The sequence below is a fragment of the Nycticebus coucang genome, chromosome 12 (assembly GCF_027406575.1).
Source record: "Nycticebus coucang isolate mNycCou1 chromosome 12, mNycCou1.pri, whole genome shotgun sequence".
Taxonomy (NCBI): Eukaryota; Metazoa; Chordata; class Mammalia; order Primates; family Lorisidae; genus Nycticebus; species Nycticebus coucang.
Genome location: NC_069791.1, coordinates 80,606,042 through 80,625,140, shown reverse-complemented (window position 1 = coordinate 80,625,140; position 19,099 = coordinate 80,606,042). Strand labels below are relative to the sequence as shown.

Below are 19,099 nucleotides of genomic sequence, written 5' to 3'. Positions count from 1 at the left end.
CTTTTTTGTTAATTATTATATTCCAAGTACCTAACACCATACCAGATATAAATGATGGGCACTCAGTAAGTATTTGTTGGGTAAATGACTGGGTGTCTACAAAGTGGTAGACACTGTTGGGCATTGGATCGTCAATGGTGAATGATTCCTTTCCTCATGGAGCATAGACTAGCACAGGAGACACAGTAGTTGCTTAACACACAAATTCACACGTATGATTTGAAATAAACACTCCCAAGAAAAAGACCTTGGGTGTACACGTATGAGAGAAAAAAACAGGAAGCTGACAGAAGAGGTAGGGAGGCTTCTCCTTGGTCAAGTGACAAAAACTGGAGTCTGTAACTTGAAAGTTAAGTAGCTTCTGTAGTGCCATGCCCTTTCTCATTCCTGTACTGTATTTCTCTCTTTTTAAAATTAAAAATAGGCCAGGCAGGTTCAGCGCCCATAGCTCGTGAGTAGGGCGCTGGCCACATACACCAAGGCTGGTGGATTTGAGCATGGCCAGGGCCTGCTAAACAATAATGACAACTGCAACAAAAAAATTGCCAGGCATTGTGGCAGGTGCCTGTAGTCCCAGCTACTCGGGGGAGGCTGAGGCAAGAGAATCTCTTAAGCCCAAGAGTTTGAGGTTGCTGTGAACTGTGATGCCACAGCACTTTTCCAAGGGCGACATAGTAAGACTCTGTCTCAAAAAAAAAAAAGATAGCCTAGGCACCATAGTACATGTCTGTAGTCCCATATAATTGGAAGGCTGAGGTGAGAAGATTGCCTGAGCCCAGGAGTTTGAGGCCAGCCTGGACAATATAGCAAGAATCTTGTCCCTTAAATTAAGAGAGAGAAAAAAAGGAAGAGAGAGAGGGAAGGAAGGAAGGAAAGCAAGAAGGAAGGAAGCGAGGAAGGAAGGAAGAAGAAAGAAAAGAAAAAAAGATGCATCTTTCTAAGCACTGGTCGCTTTTGTTAATTTTTGATTTGTACTATTATATTACTGTTTCCTATTTCCTGGGTTACTCTTACATTTATTTCTTCTGCTTTGGGGGGTTTTAATTTGCTGTTATTTTTCTCATTTTTTGAGATAGATACTTAGGGCATTTATTGTTGTAATTTCGCCCTATATATAATTCTAGCTACATCCTGTAAGTGTTGATAGCAGAATTTTTATTAGGTATTTTTATAGATCTTTTACACAATTAATTTAATTAATAATATGTTTGGATTTAAAACTAACATTTTAGGCTCAGCACCTGTAGCTCAAGCAGCTAGGGTGCCAGCCACATACACCGGAGCTAGTGGGTTGGAATCCAGCCTAGGCCTCCCAAACAGCAATAACAACTACAACCAAAAAATAGCCGGGCATTGCGGTGGGTGCCTGTAGTCCCAGCTACTTGGGAGGCTGAGGCAGGAGGATCGCTTGAGCCCAAGAGTTTGGGGTTGCTGTGAGCTGTGACATCACAGCACTCTACCCAGTGCAGCAGCTTGAGACTCTGTCTCAAAAAAAACAAAAAAACCCTGTCTAGGTTTGCTATTTCTCCTGCCAGCTCTGTTCTTTTTCCTTTTCTTGCCTTCTCTTGGATTGATCAAATATCTTTTATTATTCCACTTTCCCCCACTGTATTATCTGACTTATTTAATTACTCAGATGCATTCATTTACTTTTCTTTAAGTCATTACCCTTCAGATTATACAATGCATCTTTGGTTTATTAAAGTCTGATATAAATTAATAGTTTTATCACTTCTCTGTCAGTTTGTGAACCTTGGGGTATTTATGCCTCATTTACTGCTCTCATAACTATTGGGCCTTATTGTCAATTCTTTTAATTCTACATATTTTTGACCCCCACAAGACACTGTTTTACACAGTCAGTACTCAGTTTTCTTTGTATTTCTCCTTTCATTCTCTCCATCTTCACAGTGCCTTTGTCTAGGATCGTGTTTCTTGTACCTGAAGAACTTCTTTTAGTGTGGGTCTGCTAGTTAACAAATTCAGTTTTATTCTGGGAAAGAAAAAGGTTGTTTTTTTTTTTTTTAACTCCACTTTCAAATGTAATCTGAGTATAAGATTGGTGGTTCATTGCCTTCTGGCCTCCCTTCTTTCTGTTGATGTTAGCTGCCGGTCTTATTTTTTATTTTTTATTTTTTTTAATTTTTATTTATTTTTTTTTTTTTGGCCAGGGCTGGGTTTGAACCCTCCACCTCTGGCATATGGGACCGGCGCCACCCTGCCAGTCTTATTTTTGCTGCTTTAAGAGTAATGCGTTCTTTTTTCCCCCTTTCTGGCTAATTAGGCTTTTAAAGATGCCTGATTTCTTTTGTTTCTGAAGTTTTACCAGGATGTGTTTGCATGAGTGTGTCCTGCTTAGAGTTCAGTATTTCTTGAATCTATGGCTTAGTGTCTTCGTTCAGTTTTGGAAACGTTTTAACCATTACCTGTCTTTTCAAGTGTTGCTTCTGTTCCATTCTCTTCTCTGTTTCTGCTGTAAAGTAGAACATGTGATCATAGGAAAGTATAACTGAGTTGGAGTTGTTGAGGGACTGACCGAGGTAGTTGTTCATCTAGGTAGCATTGAAGTCTCTCAGATGAGACTTCTGGGTTGGGGAAGAAATAACGACTTAAGAACCAGGCTCGTCGCCCGTAGCACAGTGGTTACGGCACCAGCCATGTACACCCAGGGTGGCGGGTTTGAACCCAGGGGCCAGCTAGACAACAATGACAACCGCAACAAAAAAAGCTGAGCATTACAGTGAGCACCTGTAGGCTCAGCTACCTGGGAGGCTGAGGCAAGAGAATCTCTTAAGCCAAAGAGTTGGAGGTTGCTGTGAGCTGTGAGACCACGGCCCTCTACCGAGGGCAACATAGTGAAACTCTGTCTCAAAAAAGAAAAAAGAAAAGAAAAGGAGACGTGGGGCAGTGGCTGTGGCTCAAAGGAGTAGACGCTGTCCTCATATGCTGGAGGTGGTGGGTTCAAACCCAGTCCTGGCCAAAAACTGCAAAAAAAAAAAAAAGGAAAGACTTAAGAACCAGGAGCTAAAGGCTTCCTTGAATGAAAGGGTGCGAGGGTGTGATCTTAAGTATAATTATAAGGTGGTAACAGTGAGAGCCTGTCTAGTACATTGAAACGCACCTCAAAGGAGTAGGAAGATTTGCAAGAGGGAAAGAGGAACAAAGTCATGGAAGCAAAAATGAAAAGGAAGGAGAATATTTTTCTTCCTGGCCTTGACAAATGAGACCCAAAAATATCTCCCCTTGAATGGGCTGCAAAGGAATTCATGTTGTCAGAGAACAGCTAATGAAGGCCGAACTTATATTTTTTAAAGTTAATAACTTATTGATCAATGAGAAAAAATTTCAGAGGAATAGCTGAGAAGTTTGGGAAGGAAGAGGAATGAGAAATTAGATTTTAATGGAAAGTATATTGCTGTTTGAGATTTATGGGATAATGGATGATTTAGGAAGCTTGACCTTATGGCAATGACAGGTGAAAGGGATGATGTGAGGGATGAGGTCAGTCCTGCTAGATTCTGAGATAAAAATGGGCAATCAGGGCGGCGCCTATGGCTCAGTGAGTAGGGCACCAGTCCCATATACCAAGGGTGGTGTGTTCAAACCCGACCTGGGCCAAAATGCAACAACAACAACAAAAAAATAAAAATGTTAAAAAATAAATAAAATGTTAAAAAAAAAATGGGCAATCGGATTTTCTACCCTGATTACAAACACCTCTACTTCAGGTATAAGAATGCATGAAGTGATACCTTCTTGAAGTTTTAATATATTGGTACTTGTGTAGGGTGACCTAGCCATCATGGTAGTCTTCTGAGTGGCACTCAGTACATTCAACCTGGTATCTTCATACATGACTCACTGAGGCTGGACTTATCAGCTGCTCAATGTTTTTCAAGGTGGTGAGGTTTTAGAACCCCAGACTAGACCCTGGACCCTTGAAGGTGAATGCACCGAGTTAAATACCACTTTGCAGCAAACTAGTCTCTATTCTCTGTCTTTACATGCTAGAACTGCATCACCTTTATCAATAGTGACATTAGAATGGTCAGATATAGGAGTTGGCCAACTTTTTCCGTTAAGGGCCCCAAAGCAAGTATTTTAGTCCTCATGGGCCATATGATCTCTGTCCCAACTACTTGACTATTACTCTGTTATAGTGGTTTTTTGTTTGTTTGTTTGTTTGTTTGTTTGTTTTTTGAGACAGAGTCTCAAGCTGTCACCTTCAGTAGAGTGCTATGGTGTCACAGCTCACAGCAACCTCCAACTCTTGGGCTCAAGCGACTCTCTTGCCTCAGGCTCCCACCACAACACCTGGCTATTTTTTTGTTTTTGTTGCCATTGTTTAGGTGGCCCAGGCTGGGTTTGAACCCACCAGCATTGGTGTATGTGGCTGGTGCCCTACCCACTGAGCTACAGGCGCTGCCCTACTCTGTTATAGTTTGAAAGCAGCCAGAAACAATATGAATGTGAATGGCTATGTTCCAAATAAATTTTATTTACAAAAACAAGTAGTTGGCTAGATTTGGCCGTGAGCTGTAGTTTGACGACCTCTGGTGGAATAAAACCTCCAGGGTATTTTTCACTGAAACTACTGTCAGACTTTGTCAGTATACTTCATAGTAAATTTTTCATAAGCCACATGGTCTTCAAATTTTGTGAAAATCTATCTAGGAGTCTTTGCAATGTGGTAACAGAACAGTGATCAAATGCTTGGTTTTCTTCATGTGTATTTAGTGATGATTGACAGCTATGTGTATCCATTCTTTTAAGTCTTGATTCATCACTAGCTTGATTGCCAAATCGTGGAAGTACTTGTTACTGTGTTTTACTGACCTTTTCCTAAGGTTTCAATATCAATCTGATATTGAATATTCTTTCTTTTTTTTTTTTTTTTTTTTTTGTGGTTTTTTGGCGGAGGCTGGGTTTGAACCCGCCACCTCCGGCATATGGGACCGGCGCCCTACTCCTTGAGCCACAGGCACTGCCCTGAATATTCTTTCTCTCTCGTTTCTTCCTATTACTGTTCTCTGTCTTGGTTCTTCTGTCACTCTAGCTCATTTTTAGTCATCTTCATGGATTCCTTCTCTTAACTTTTTGGAGCCCGCTGACTCCATCCATAATATTCTTTTTCCCCTAATATTCTCCCTGGGTTTTCTTACTCATGACTATAGTTTTATTATTTATTTAAAGACAAAGTCTCACTTTGTCACCCTTGGTAGAGTGCCGTGGTGTCACAGCTCATAGCAACCTCCAGTTCTTGGGCTTAGGATTCTCTTGCCTCAGCCTCCAGAGCAGCTGGGACTACAGGCGCCCGCCACAACACCCAGCTATTTTTTGTTGCAGTTTGGCCAGGGCCGGCTTCGAACCTGCCATCCTCAATATATGGGACCGGTGCCCTACCCACTGAGCCACAGGCACCAGCCAGACTGTAGTTTTAGAACCACACTAATAAATGTACATTTTAGACTTATATGTGAACCTTCAGATTTTTACTTTTGGTTGCCTGTTGGATATAGTTATTTGCATGGCTCAAAGGTGTGTGAAATGCCAACATAGCAGAACTAAACTCAGTCATCCATTTTTCTTCTTCATGTGTTCTTTGGCTCATGAATAGTCTCATAATCTACTCAGTCATTCTGAACCTGGGAGTCAGTGATCATTTCTGCATCAGTCAGTTATTAAATCCTGCCAGTTTTACTTAATATCTTTTGAATCCTACTGCTGTACTTCTAGTTCAGGCTTTCATTTGTCACCCAAACTGTCACCCTTTCCACTTCTGACCCTCAATCTATGCTATGTACATACCAATGCCACAGTTACCATTGGCCCTCAGAGGTAGAATAAGCCCTCTTCACTTGTGTACATAGATGTTTTACAGTATTTATTACATTATATTGTGTTTCTGAATATGATTTTTCTCTCTGTTCTTTAAGTTTCTTAAGCCCAACTTCATAGCCCCTACTGCTTCAAACACCTATTGCTTGTTATGTAGGCATTTGATAAAATTTGAATAAGTGAATTTTAGATTTCCAAATAAACAATGGATTTAGTACATGTGTTTATACCCTCAGGAAATGAGAGTTAAAGGGATAAAAGAAATTGATAAAGCTCCAAGAACAAAAAAAATGAGAAAGTAGCTAGTAAGAACACTGGCAGCCAGGTATCTTCACTCCCATGCTTGCTCCTAGCAGTAGGAGACAGGTGAAATTTATTTTCCCTAAAGAAATATTTTTTCCTAGAAAAAGATATGTATTTATGCAAGCATTTGGGGATCCCAATGATGAGTTTAGCTCTCTGCCTAATTACCCATCTATAGTAACATGTTGACAAAGCTGCAACCAATCACATAAATTCTGTTTTGCTTCTAAATTTTAATTAATTAAAAAAATTAATTTTAAGTTTCTCTACAGTGTGTGATATTCACTATCTGGTTTATAGTTTGTTGAGTTTAGACAAATGCATCTAGGTATGTAGCCACTACTGCCATCAACATCAGAACAGTTCACTTTTGTGGTCAACCCTCCCCATTCCTAACCTCTGGCAAATCTCTTCTCTATCTCAGTAGCTTTGGCTTTTCCAGAATATCATTTAAATGGAATTTTGTAGTATCTAGTCTTTGAGTCTGGTTTTGTTCACTTATAACATATTTGAAATTCACCCATGTTGTTCAGGTATCAAGTAGTCCTTTCCATTTTATTGCTGAGTGATATTCCCTGGTATGTACCAGTTTGTTGCCCATAGAAGGACAATTGCAAATAAAGCTTTTATTTTATTTTATTTATTTATTTTTTGGCCGGGGCTAGGTTTGAACCTGCCACCTCCGGCATATGGGACCGGCACCCTACTCCTTGAGCCACAGGCACCGCCCGCAAATAAAGCTTTTATAAACATTTGCAAACAGATTTTTGTGTGAGCATAAGTTTTTGTTTCTCTTGAGTAAACGGATGGGATTGCTGGGTCATATGATAAGTATATCTTTAACTTCCTGAGAAATGGCCAACTTATTTTCCATACCATTTTCTATGACCACCAGCAATGTATGAGTGTTCCGGTTGCTTCATATTTTCACCAGCACTTAGGTGTGTTTGTTTTGTTTTGTTACATTATGTTAATTTGCCATTTTGGTAGATATGCAGTGGGTATGTGTTGGAATTTTCATTTGCATTTCTCTAATGACTAAAGAGGTTGAGCATCTTAGTATAAGTTTTGATGAAGTCCCATTTGCCAATCTTCTATATTGTGGGTCATATTTAAGGTTTGAGGTATGGGTTGAGAGTGAAGTATTTTTATTTTTTTCATATTGATGTCTAATTTTTCTAGCATCATTTATTCTTTCTCCATTGAACTGTCTTTATACTTTTGTTAAAAACATCAATTTTGGGGCGGCGCCTGTGGCTCAGTCGGTAGGGCGCAGGCCCCATATACCAAGAGTGGCGGGTTCAAACCCAGCCCCGGCCAAACTGCAACCAAAAAATAGCTGGGCATTGTGGCGGGCGCCTGTAGTCCCAGCTACTCGGGAGGCTGAGCCAAGAGAATCGCTTAAGCCCAGGAGTTGGAGGTTGCTGTGAGCTGTGTGAGGCCACGGCACTCTACCAAGGGCCATGAAGTGAGACTCTGTCTCTACAAAAAAAAGAAAAAAAAACATGAATTTTGTCTCTTCCTGAGTTCTGTATTCTTCTCTGTTGGTCATTGTGTGTCCTTTCACCAGTTCTACACTATCTTGATTATAATAGCTTTAGAGTATCTTGAAATTAGTATTTATTCTGCTTAAAATCTGTTTTGGCTTTTCTAGTTCCTTTATTTTTTCTGCATATTTCTTTTTACTACCTGTAAAAATTCCTACTAGTATTTTGATTAGAATTGCACCAAATCTGTAGATAAGTCTGAGAAGAATTAATATCCTAATAATATTGAGTCTTCCAATCAATAAACAGTATTGTTCTGTGCATAGGTCATCTTTGAGCTATTTTATCATTGTTTCAGCATGTAAATACTACATATACTTTGTTAGATTTACTGCTATGTATGTACTTATGTATGGATGTGCTATTGTAAATGGTATTAAATTTTTTTGTTTCCAATAATTCACTGCTTGTTTATAGAATACAAGTTTGATTTTTATATATTGGCCTTGTATTATGCAACATTATAAACTAACTCTCTTAATTCTGGAAGTGTTTTCATATTTTCCTTCTATGGAAATAAAGACCACCCAAATAAGGTCAAGTAAAGGCTATTATTCAGAGCTTGCTATAGCAAAAGCATCAGTACTCATTAGTTGCATTTAGGACAGACTCAAAGGGAATTCTAAAAGAGGAGTATAAAAAAGCATTAGCATGGATAAAAAAAAAAAAGTTTTTAAGTATGCCCTGAGTAGAAGTAGTTGGTATGGAGGAGCTGGAAGCAGAGCTAACTAGAATTGGGTCATCTTATGTGATTGGTTAGCGGAACATATTTGGCTTTCTTCAGGTGGTCCTAAATCGGAAGTAGAGTAAAAATTAGGGAAGATGGGCCAGGCATGCTGGCTCACGCCTCTAATTCTAATACTCTGGAAGGCCAAGGCAGGAGAATTGCTTGAGGTGAGAGGTTTGAGACCAGTCTGATCAAAAGCGAGACCCCCGTCTCTACTAAACATAGAAGAATTAGCTGGTGTAGTGGTGGCCACCTGTAGTCCCAACTACTTGGGAGGCTGAAGCAGCAGGATTGCTTGAACCTGAGTTTGAGGTTGCTGTGAAGTAGGCTGAGGCCATGGCACTCTAGCCCAGGTAACAGGGAAGCTGGCAGTTGTTGACCAAGTCGTGGCTGTTGAGACTGATTACAACAGATCTTGTAATTTGGCTTCCTGGATTGACATGAGTCAGAGTTCTGTATTTACATATGGTCTGGCCATTGTCTATTTTATATATGTATCAGTCTCTCACTTGGGGTTTTCTACATTGATAGTAATGTTGTCTGCAAATAGTTTTATTTCTTTTCTAATCTGTATGCCCGCCCCCACCCCCCTTTTTTTGTCCTTTATTGTACTGGCTAAGACTCCAGTACAATAGGAACGTCAAGAGCAAAACATCCTTGCTTTGTTTCTATCTTAAGGAGGAAGAATTTAGTCTTTCTCCATTTTCCCCATCGAATATAATGTTAACTGTAGGGTTTTTTGTTTGTTTGTTTGATGACCTTTATCAGATCAAGGAAAATCCCTTCTCTTCCTAGTTTGCAGAGTGTTTTTGTGAAGAGTAAATGTAGGGCTGGACGTGGTAGTGCATGCCTGTAATCCTAGCACTCAGGGATTACTTGAGTTCAGGAGTTCAAGATCAGCCTGAGCAAGAGTGAGATCCTGCCTCTACTAAATAGAAGAAACTAGCTGGATGTTGTGGTGGATGCCTGTAGTCTCAGCTACTCGGAAGGCTTAGGCAGGAGGATCGCTTGTGCCCAGGAGTATGAGATTGCTGTGAGCTACTGATCACATGTGGCACTCTACCTAGCGTGACATAGACTGTGTCCAAAAAAGAGAGAGAGAGTACATGTTGTATTTTGTCAAACCAGATGCCCATTTGATTTTTCATTAGTGTGTTAGTATGATTAATTATACAGATAGTTTTTGAATGTTGAACCAGCTTGCATTCCCAGAATTAATCCCACTTGGTCATGATATGTTATTCTTTCTGCATATTGCTGAATTTGATTTACAATATGTTGTTGAGGATTTTTGTGTCTGTTTTCATGAGTAATATTGTCTGTAGTTGTTTTCTTTTCTTTTTTTTTTTTTTTTTGTAATCCTTTTGTGTGTTTTTGATATTGGGGTAATGGTGGCCTTACAAAATGAGTTGAGAAGTGTTCTCTCCTCTTCTGTTTTCTCAAAGAAATTGTGTAGAATTGGTATTACTTCTTATATACTTGGTAGAACTTGCCAATGATAGCATCTCATTGTTGTCTTGGAAGACTTTAAACCATTAAGAAGATTATTCGGATTCTCTATTTCTTCTTGAGTGAGTTTTGGTTATTTGTGAATTTCAAACTTTTGGCCTTTCCATCTTTATTGTCAAATTTATGTACATAGAATTGTGTGTAGTAGTATTTATTTGGTTATTATCCTCTTAATGAGTATTACTGTCTGTAGTAATAACCCCGCTTTCATTTCTAATATTGATATATTTATTTAAATACGAAAGTACATTTGCTGTATACACATTAGTTCTAGTAGTAGTTAAAGAAGATACTTCAGGGACTGATAGCAGAAGTATAAATTGTTGTAACATCTTTGTACAACTTTTGCACGGTAATAGTAAATTTTGATGCACATGTTCCTCGATCAAGTCATTTTTCTCTTTGTAGTTTATCCTGTGGAAAATAATGCACTATGCAGAGAGATATTTTGTCCGGAAAGCCTGGCTATCTTTGTGTTCCTTGCATGCAGGTAGACGACAGCTGTAGAATGATATGGGGGTGGGGGGGGCCGGACCCAACAGAGCTTAACTGGGGAGATGGAAGTGCTATGGGGTGTGGGTTACTCTGTATCCATTTGTCAAAATTACACATCTAAGATTTGTCCATTTAATGTATATAAATTTTACCTTTAAAAAAAGAACTTAAAATAACCATTGAGTGATGAGTAGATAGAAGTGGAGATGAAATAAGAAAGGCACAATTATGGAAGCTGGATGATGGGTACGTGGGGGTTTAATTATGCTGTTTTGTTCACTTTGTATGTGTGTATTTGAAGCCTTCCATAATAAATTTCTTTTAAACAACATTCTGGTCTACCATATTAGAAAATCAAAAGAGAATATTTAGAATTGGTAAATCAAGAAATAGTAATGAAAGCATATTATTTAGAAATGTAGAGGTAAATAGCAGAAAACAGTTAAAACACATGCAAGTGGATGTCTCTGTAGATCAGAACTGAGTTTGGGGAGGGCTGGAATAAGCAACATTTCTGTTTTAGAAGGCTTTTTGGTACTATTTTATTTTGCAACCTTGTGCGTGTATAAATACTTTGATAAAATAATATATTCATTCTGTGGATTTCTGCATTGTTTTCAAGGAAAATACCCATGTGAACTTATGTGAGTAATTATGCATAAACCTAGTGCTTTGAATACATAAAAAATTGTTTACCCCTGATAATTTTGGCAGTATGCCAATTCTGTTGCCAAAGGCAGTGATTTCAACTTGAATTTCTACTTCAGATGAGTAAGGCTAAGAAATTTGATTGCATATAGTTTCTCGCAGTCTGTATTCTGGCCCCACTCCAGTTGGTTCTTTATACAATAGTCAAGAGTGATCATAAATAAGCTTATCTCACTCTCCTGTTTAAAAGCCACCAAATGTCTTTCATTGCAATTAGAATAAAATTCAGACTCTTCATCATGACCTACAAATAAGGCCCTAATAATTTAAATGACTAGACTCGTGCCCAATTCTGTCATTCTCTCCCATCACCCTGCGTCAGCTTTGATGGCCTTTTTCTGCACACTCATGGCTCATTCCTACCTCAAGGCCTTTGTCCTTGCCATTCCTTATCAGACTGACTTCTCATCATTCAGAATTTGATTCAAAATTTAATTTCTATAGAAGGCCCTTCCTGACTAGCTACAGTAGCTTCCTCCACCTCTGCTCTGTCTACAGCACATCTCAGTATGTGGTCTTCAGACCCAAAACATGAGCATCAGCTGGGAGCATTTATTTTGTTTCATGTTTTTTTATAAATTCAGAGTCTTAGGCTCCATCACAGACTCATTGAAGGAAAATCCGCATTTTAACAAGATCCCAGAGTGATGCACTTTTAAATTTCCAGAACCACTGGTCTAGAATATCCTTCCTCTGATTTTTCTGTGTGTGTGTGTTAATAGGTGGGTCCATTTCTGAAGGTAATTTAGTCATTTGTTTACCTGTTATTACTTCTCATCCACCGGGGCAGCACCTGGTCCAGCTTGTTGTCTTCTGGATCCCCAGCACCTAGCAGCATGTCTACGCCTAGTATGTTCTCAATGAGTATTTGACCAGTGAAGGAATAAATGGGTACAATGGATATTATGTGGAGACACAAACAGTGTGACATGTAACTCTGTATAATAAAAATCTTTGGCTCAGCGCCTGTGGCTCAAGTGGCTAAGGTGCCAGCCACATACACCTGAGCTGGCAGTTTCGAATCCAGTCCAGACTGCCAAACAACAATGACGGCTGCAACCAAAAAATAGCCAGGCGTTGTGGTGGGCGCCTGTAGTCCCAGCTACTTGGGAGGCAGAAGCAGGAGACTTGCTTGAGCCCGGGAGTTGGACGTTGCTGTGAGCTGTGATGCCATGGCACTCTACCTAGGGTGACAGCTTGAGGCTCTGTCTCAAAAAAAAAAAAAAATCTTCATGCTTTTCCCTTGCTTATAAATTGGGGTTTTACCTCTCAGCATCATCACTATGACGGCATTTCACTCTTTCTTGGACATTGAGTGGTATTAAACTAGCGTGACCAGGAAAGAACTATTTATTTATCCATGTTTTCAGACAGTTTGTCTTCAGAACCAAGATTTAGGTTTTGTTTAGAGTGCTTCTCTACTGACGTAATGTCAGAACTGGTTGTTTTCTTTAATATTTAAGAAGCACTTGCAGTCAGAGTTAATATTATCTTCAAAGGTTTTTATCCAAAGTAAATGTTGGGACTCGGCACCTGTGGCTCAAGCGGCTAAGGCGCCAGCCACATACACCTGAGCTGGCGGGTTCATATCCAGCCCGGGCCCACCAAACAACAATGACGGCTGCAACCAAAAAATAGCCAGGCGTTGTGGCGGGCGCCTGTGGTCCCAGCTACTTGGGAGGCGGAGGCAGGAGAATCTCTTGAGCCTAGGAGTTGGAGGTTGCTGTGAGCTGTGATGCCACGGCACTGTACCCAGGTCGACAGCTTGAGCTCTGTCTCAAAAAAAAAAAAGAAAAAGTAAATGTTGGTTTGATATTTTTATCAAGTTCTATTAAATCTTGAGTTTAATGATCTTTTTTTTTTTAAATAAGAAAATAGGATTCTGAAAATGTTAAGTCAAATGCAGAATTTAAAGTTAAATTGCAAATAAAAACTGATGGGGCAAATAAAGTTTGAGTTTTCTAGTTTTGAAATATGATTCCAGGGAAGACCTGTAACTTCTGATATTGTCCTACATTTAAAGATATATTCTCAGGATATGTTTCCTAATGTATATTGTGGTGAAATTTGTCAAGAACACGTTTCAGTCTATATTCTTTGAAAAAAGAAATAGGACCACTTACATCAATGGCTTTCAACTGGGGGAGTGACTTTGCCTCCCAGAGGATATTTGGCAATGGCTGAAGACATTTTTGGAAATCACAACTGGGGTGGAGAGGATTGCTGCTAGCATCCAGTGGATAGAGGCCAGGGGTACTGATAGTTACATAATGCACAGAGCCGCACCCCACCACCAAGAATGATTCCCAAATCAGTGGTACCACTGCTAAAACCCTGACCTAAGCTGGGAGAAGCCTCCTGATAGGGTGGAAAGCTGAGCAGGTGCTGTGCTCAGAGCAAGAAAAGAATTTCTCTAGGCTGGGCGGCGCCTGTGGCTCAGTGAGTAGGGCGCTGGCCCCATATGCCGGAGGGTGGCGGGTTCAAACTGAGCCCCGGCCAAACTGCAACAAAAAAATAGCCGGGCGTTGTGGCTGGCGCCTGTAGTCCCAGCTGCTCGGGAGGCTGAGGCAAGAGAATCGCGTAAGCCCAAGAGTTAGAGGTTGCTGTGAGCCGTGTGACGGCACTCTGCCGAGGGCGGTACAGTGAGACTCTGTCTCTACAAAAAAAAAAGAATTTCTCTAGGCCAAAATTAGGTTATAAAAGTGTAAGTTTATTTTGTGTTAGAAAGTGGGGGGCGGGGAGGAGTAGGAGGAGAGAGGGAGAGAGCAGGGAGATGGTGCGGCATCCCAAAGAAGGAAAGAATGCCTACAGAGGTCCAGTGGTTAGCTGAATTTAAGGGGGGCAAAGTGAAAAAGGCAATTGCAGCCAAATTCACAAGGTATTGTTGATGTGAACGTTGTATCCATTTTTTTTCCTCGGCAAGGTTGAGGACAGGCATTTTTTCCAGGTGTTTCTGATCCTGAGGCCTGATGTTCACACCCCACTGTTTGTCTAGGACACTCAGGAACCACTTGAGACTAAAGGAACAAATTCTAAAAAGAGCTGATGAAATTTAAAGAGAAATAATTTACATTTCGTTTTGTCTGCTGGGCTCCTCAGTTATACAAAGGGAACTTCAGTGGGGCTGGTGGGCCAGCAAGAGAAAGAAAAAAAGCAGGCAGAGAGATTGATTTTAGTCTTTATTGAAAAACTATAAGTTGTTAATTTTTCTATTATTTCACTATATAAAGACCCACCATCCTTACACCTCCTTCTGCAAATACTAATGCCACTGGAAAAAGAATACTTTGCCCTACCTTTTGGAAAAGAGAATATATAGAAAATGGCACTTAGAGATTGAAAGGGGTATATTGGCACTTTTATGTCTGTTCACTTAAGATCATTATTTTTAATTAGATATAATATAGAAATCTAATGACTGCTCCCTTTTGGGTGTAAATCACTCTAACAAAAGATGTTTAAGAAATTTGGCAACTCGGTTTTAGAATTGGTTAACATTCTCAAATAATTTTATATTTTTGAAAATAGGGAAATTCAAATATAGGGTTATTGGTTTTCCTTATTTTACAGATGGGGTCGAGGATTTGGTCTTTTGGGTTCCATTTTTGGAAAGGATGGTGTATTAAACCAGCCAAACAGTGTCTTTGGACTAATATTTTATATACTACAGTTATTACTTGGTAAGTATTTATACACCAATACAAAAATAAGTTTATTATATTCCATTTAGTACTTTGTCTCTTTGCCCTGAAGTATGTGTTTATATTAAATAAAAGCATGTGCTAATGATAGACCCACTAGTTTGTAGCATATTTTTGTGTTGTGAAAACTTGATTCACTAAGATTTTTATGATACCAGTGTTGAATTTGGTATCAGTGGTGTTTAATCATGGATACGGCATCTCATGGTGTGCAGGAAAACCAGCCCCATTCAAAGAAATGATCACTCCAACCAGTCTTCCCTGTAAATTTTTTTCTTTCTTTTGTAGATTCTGTAGCTCTTTGGGAAAACATTAACAGTAAACTATATTCATAATTCCATCTTTACATATCTACTATTTCTGTTGTCTTCTGCCTTTTTTTTTTTTTTTTTTTTGAGACAGAATCTCACTCTGTTGCCCAGGCCAAAGTGCTATGGCGTAGCATAGCTCACAGCAACCTCAAACTCCTGGGTTCAAGTGATCCACCCGCCTCAGCCTCCCAGAGTGCTAGGATTATAAGTGGGAGCCACCACACCCGGCCTGTCTTCTGCTTTTTAAAATAATTTTATATGAAATTGTATGTATCAATAGAGTGTTATCTATCCTCTTAAATGTTCATTATTAACATGTAGATTTCACATTTTTTATGTTTTAAGTAACACTGCGGTGACAGCCTTGTTTAAAGACACACTCCCCTTCCCTCTGAATTATTTTCACAAAGTAAATTTCCAGGAATGGGGTTAGTGAGTCAGCAAACATAGACTTTTGAAAATGGATTTTGATAGGTGTTAACAAATTGCCTCTCCCCACTTATCTGATTTCTCTGAAGCCTTATCAATCTTCATTTTTTAAGAAGTGTTTTCTGTAAAATTTTCAGTAGTTAAAAATTAGTAGCTATTACTTTAAATTTTACTTTAACTTCCTTTTATTGTCCATTTTGTTATTGGAACCTGATAATAGTCTATTTTCAGATGTGTTATGGGTATGTTATCTGTTCTCTATCCTTTATGTTTTATGAATTTTAATTGTGTAAGTTTTTATACTTTTAGAGTAAAATCCATTCATTTTTGCCTTTGCATTTTAATTGTTAATATTTATTCCATCATGTCAACTCTTCTGTAGTTTGATTCATTAAAAATGTATGTAATGTTTCTATCTGAAACTGATTAATTATGAGGGAAATTGCGAATCTGAATTTTTCTCAGAAGTCTTTTTTTGATTAATATTTATTAAAATATTATTTTTATTAAATCATAACTGTGTACATTAATGCATTTATGGGGTACAAAGTGCTGATTTTATATATAATTTGGAATGTTTACATCAAACTGGTTAATATCGCCTTCACCTCACTTACTTAATTATTGTACGACATTTATACTCTTAATAGATTTCAGAAGTCTTCTTATCATGTTTGCCTAATTATATTTATTTTGTAGAAATACAAAGATGGATACACAAGGATATTTATAGCAGTACAGTTTAAAACAGCAAAAAACTAGAAGTAGCTTAACAATAGGTAATGGTTGAATAAATTAGAAAATAACTGTGAAATACTACATAGCCATTAAAGGAAAAAGGGGGTCTATGTGTATATACTGGAAAGATCAAGACACTGTTTAGTAAAAAAAGCAAATTGTGGTATAATAGGTATAAGATAAACATATTTGTATATGTTCATGTCAAAGTATAGAAAAAGGCCTGGTGACTGGGGAGAAGGGAGAAATTTTGCTTTTTATTCCATGTATTTGTTTTGTTGGGTTTCTATAGAAGAATATAAAGTATAAGCTCAAATCCAAAGCATAGTTCATTTTCCCTTAATAGAAAAATGCCTAAGAAAATCCTTTTGACTATTTTAATTTTTGAAGATAAAGGTAAAACAGTTAAATTTCTGTTTACAATATTAATTTGTCGATAACATATTTTAAATCATGTATGTAGTGTAGTTTTTTCTGTTTGCATTTGATGAAATTTTTTTCAGGCTCATCACATGCTTTTTTAATTTTAACTCATCTAACATACTTTCTTTTATTATTGTTATTGTTATTATTTTGAGATAGAGTCTCAAGCTATTACCGCAGAGTGCTGTGGTGTCACAGCTCATAGCAACCCCAAACTGTTGGGCTTAAGCAATTCTCTTGCCTTGGCCTCCCAAGTAGCTGGGACTACAGGTGCCTGCTCCAATGCCCGCTATTTTTTTTGTTGTTGCAGTAGTCATTTTTTTTTTTTAGCTGGCCTGGCCTAGTTCAAACCCACCCCCTTCAGTGCATGTGGCCAGCACCCTGCTGACTGGGTGCCGCCCTAACATAGTTTCAAAAGCACATCATCTGGGTGGCGTCTATGGCTCAAGGAGTAGGGCGCTGGTCCCATATGCCAGAGGTGGTGGGTTCAAACCCAGCCCCGGCCAAAAAAAAAAAAGCACGTCATCTTCATTCCTTTCTGAGCGGAGATAAAGAATTTTTAATTTAATTTTTCCATAGGTAATACATTCAGATGGTTCGAGAGTTTAAAAAATATATATAAAATGCTATAAATAAAAAACTCTGTCCCAACCTAGTCTCTCTTGGCCCTGTTTCTACTGCCTCTCACCCCTGAAGGGTAGCTTGTTGTTCTTGTTCTAGAGTTTCTTTATGCATACACGAGAAACTACAAATATATAGCTTCATTTTCCTCCTTTTTTAAACATAAAAGGCAGAAGCTATCACACTATTCTATAGCCTGCTTCCACCCCTTTGTTTGACTGATGTATCTTGGTGACTCCTTCATATCAGTACATTAAATGTATTTATGCTTTTTTATAGCTGCTAAATACTCCACTGCATGATTATACCATCATTTATTTAGAGTTACAGCACATTTTAAATTCCCCTGGGAATTTAAGTTACATTACAGTAGTATTTAACTAGTAGTCAGTATTTATAGAGCATTCTAATTGGTTTATATGGTTTCCTTTAATCCTGTTTTATATCAGCTCATTTAATTCTCCCAACAGTCTTGGGAAGTAGACCTGGTCTTGCTCATGTTATTTTGAAACTAACTTTCACAGATAAAATTAAGATGACAACATTAATTTTTGAAGTTTTAAATGTTTAGCATAGATAAAGTAAACAAGCTTTTGCAATAAAGAGCCAGACAGAAAATAGTTTAGGCTTTGCTGGCTTGCTGCAGCCACTCAATTCTACCTTTCTAGTGTAAAAGTAGCCACAGACATTACATAAATGAATGAGCATGGTGGGGTTCCAATAAAACTTTATTTACAAAAGCAGGAAGCTGGCTAGACCTGCCAATCCTTGGCATAAGTAATTCAGTAGCATCTAAGTCTGAAAGCACCTTTTTAAAGTATTGTTCTCTAGTTCCGATGGTGCCTGTTGCTATACTTCGGCCAGCCCGTAGGCATTTTCTCATTGCCTTTCTTTTTGCCAATGGGCACCATGATTTCAGCTCTTTAACTGGTTCTTTAAACCTGCCACCATCTGTTCTTATTTTTTCCTATTTGTATTATCCTTGTCCATTAGTCACTGAGTAGGAAGGTAGTTTAATATGCTCTGCCTTCTCCTCTTTCCTTGAAAATAAAAATGCACGTATTCTCCCTAATGTTGGCTATAGGAAGTTACAGAACAGTGCACATGTGAAGATAGAGTCGAGAATTCAGGCGCATTTTTGCCTTGAGAGCCCTGACTTAGCATACACAAAACTACACTTTCTCTCCATTAGAGTTGACCCACATGTGGCAAACAGCCCAAATATGCTTTCCCTTACTCACTAGGGTGGAGCCCTGAAATGTTCATCAAGCTTATTTTTTTTTCCCTTCTTCAGCAGCATGTTGGTGTGGTCCTCTCCCATCATGGCTTTTGATCTGAACATAGAAAAGCAAATTTTACTTTCCACAGATGGATAGGTTATAGTGAAAAGCCAGGGGAGGGTCTCATCAAATGTATACAGCTTGAAAGAAAAGGTTATGGTCCTTACCTTTGTTTATTCATTAGGAGAGTTGAGGCTGTCGATTTTATAGATTGGCTTCATTGCTCTGTTTGATTGTGAGATTATATTTTCTTTGCATGCATATCCTTAACTAAGACTGGTTTGTAAAATATTTCATCTGAAATATTGATAAATAAAAAAATTGAAGTTCTAAAACTGGTATTTTATCTGCAAAGCTAACCTGTATAATCTTAACAGTATAATAAAGCAGTAGTTTTAGTTCTCAAATTTCAGTTTTGTAGTTGAGTGTTCAAACACTACAGCAAATCACAAAATGTTACCTTTAACTC

At 38.5% G+C, this 19,099-nt stretch overlaps 1 protein-coding gene across 1 annotated transcript in view; it reads left to right on the top strand.

The window, feature by feature from the left end:
• Window positions 1-19,099, top strand: part of VKORC1L1 (vitamin K epoxide reductase complex subunit 1 like 1) — a 68,000-nt gene that overhangs the window by 44,992 nt on the left and 3,909 nt on the right. Inside the window, exon 2 of the mRNA XM_053555171.1 lies at window positions 14,698-14,807. Coding sequence (XP_053411146.1) covers window positions 14,698-14,807 — 110 coding nt within the window. The remainder of the gene's footprint in view (window positions 1-14,697; window positions 14,808-19,099) is intronic.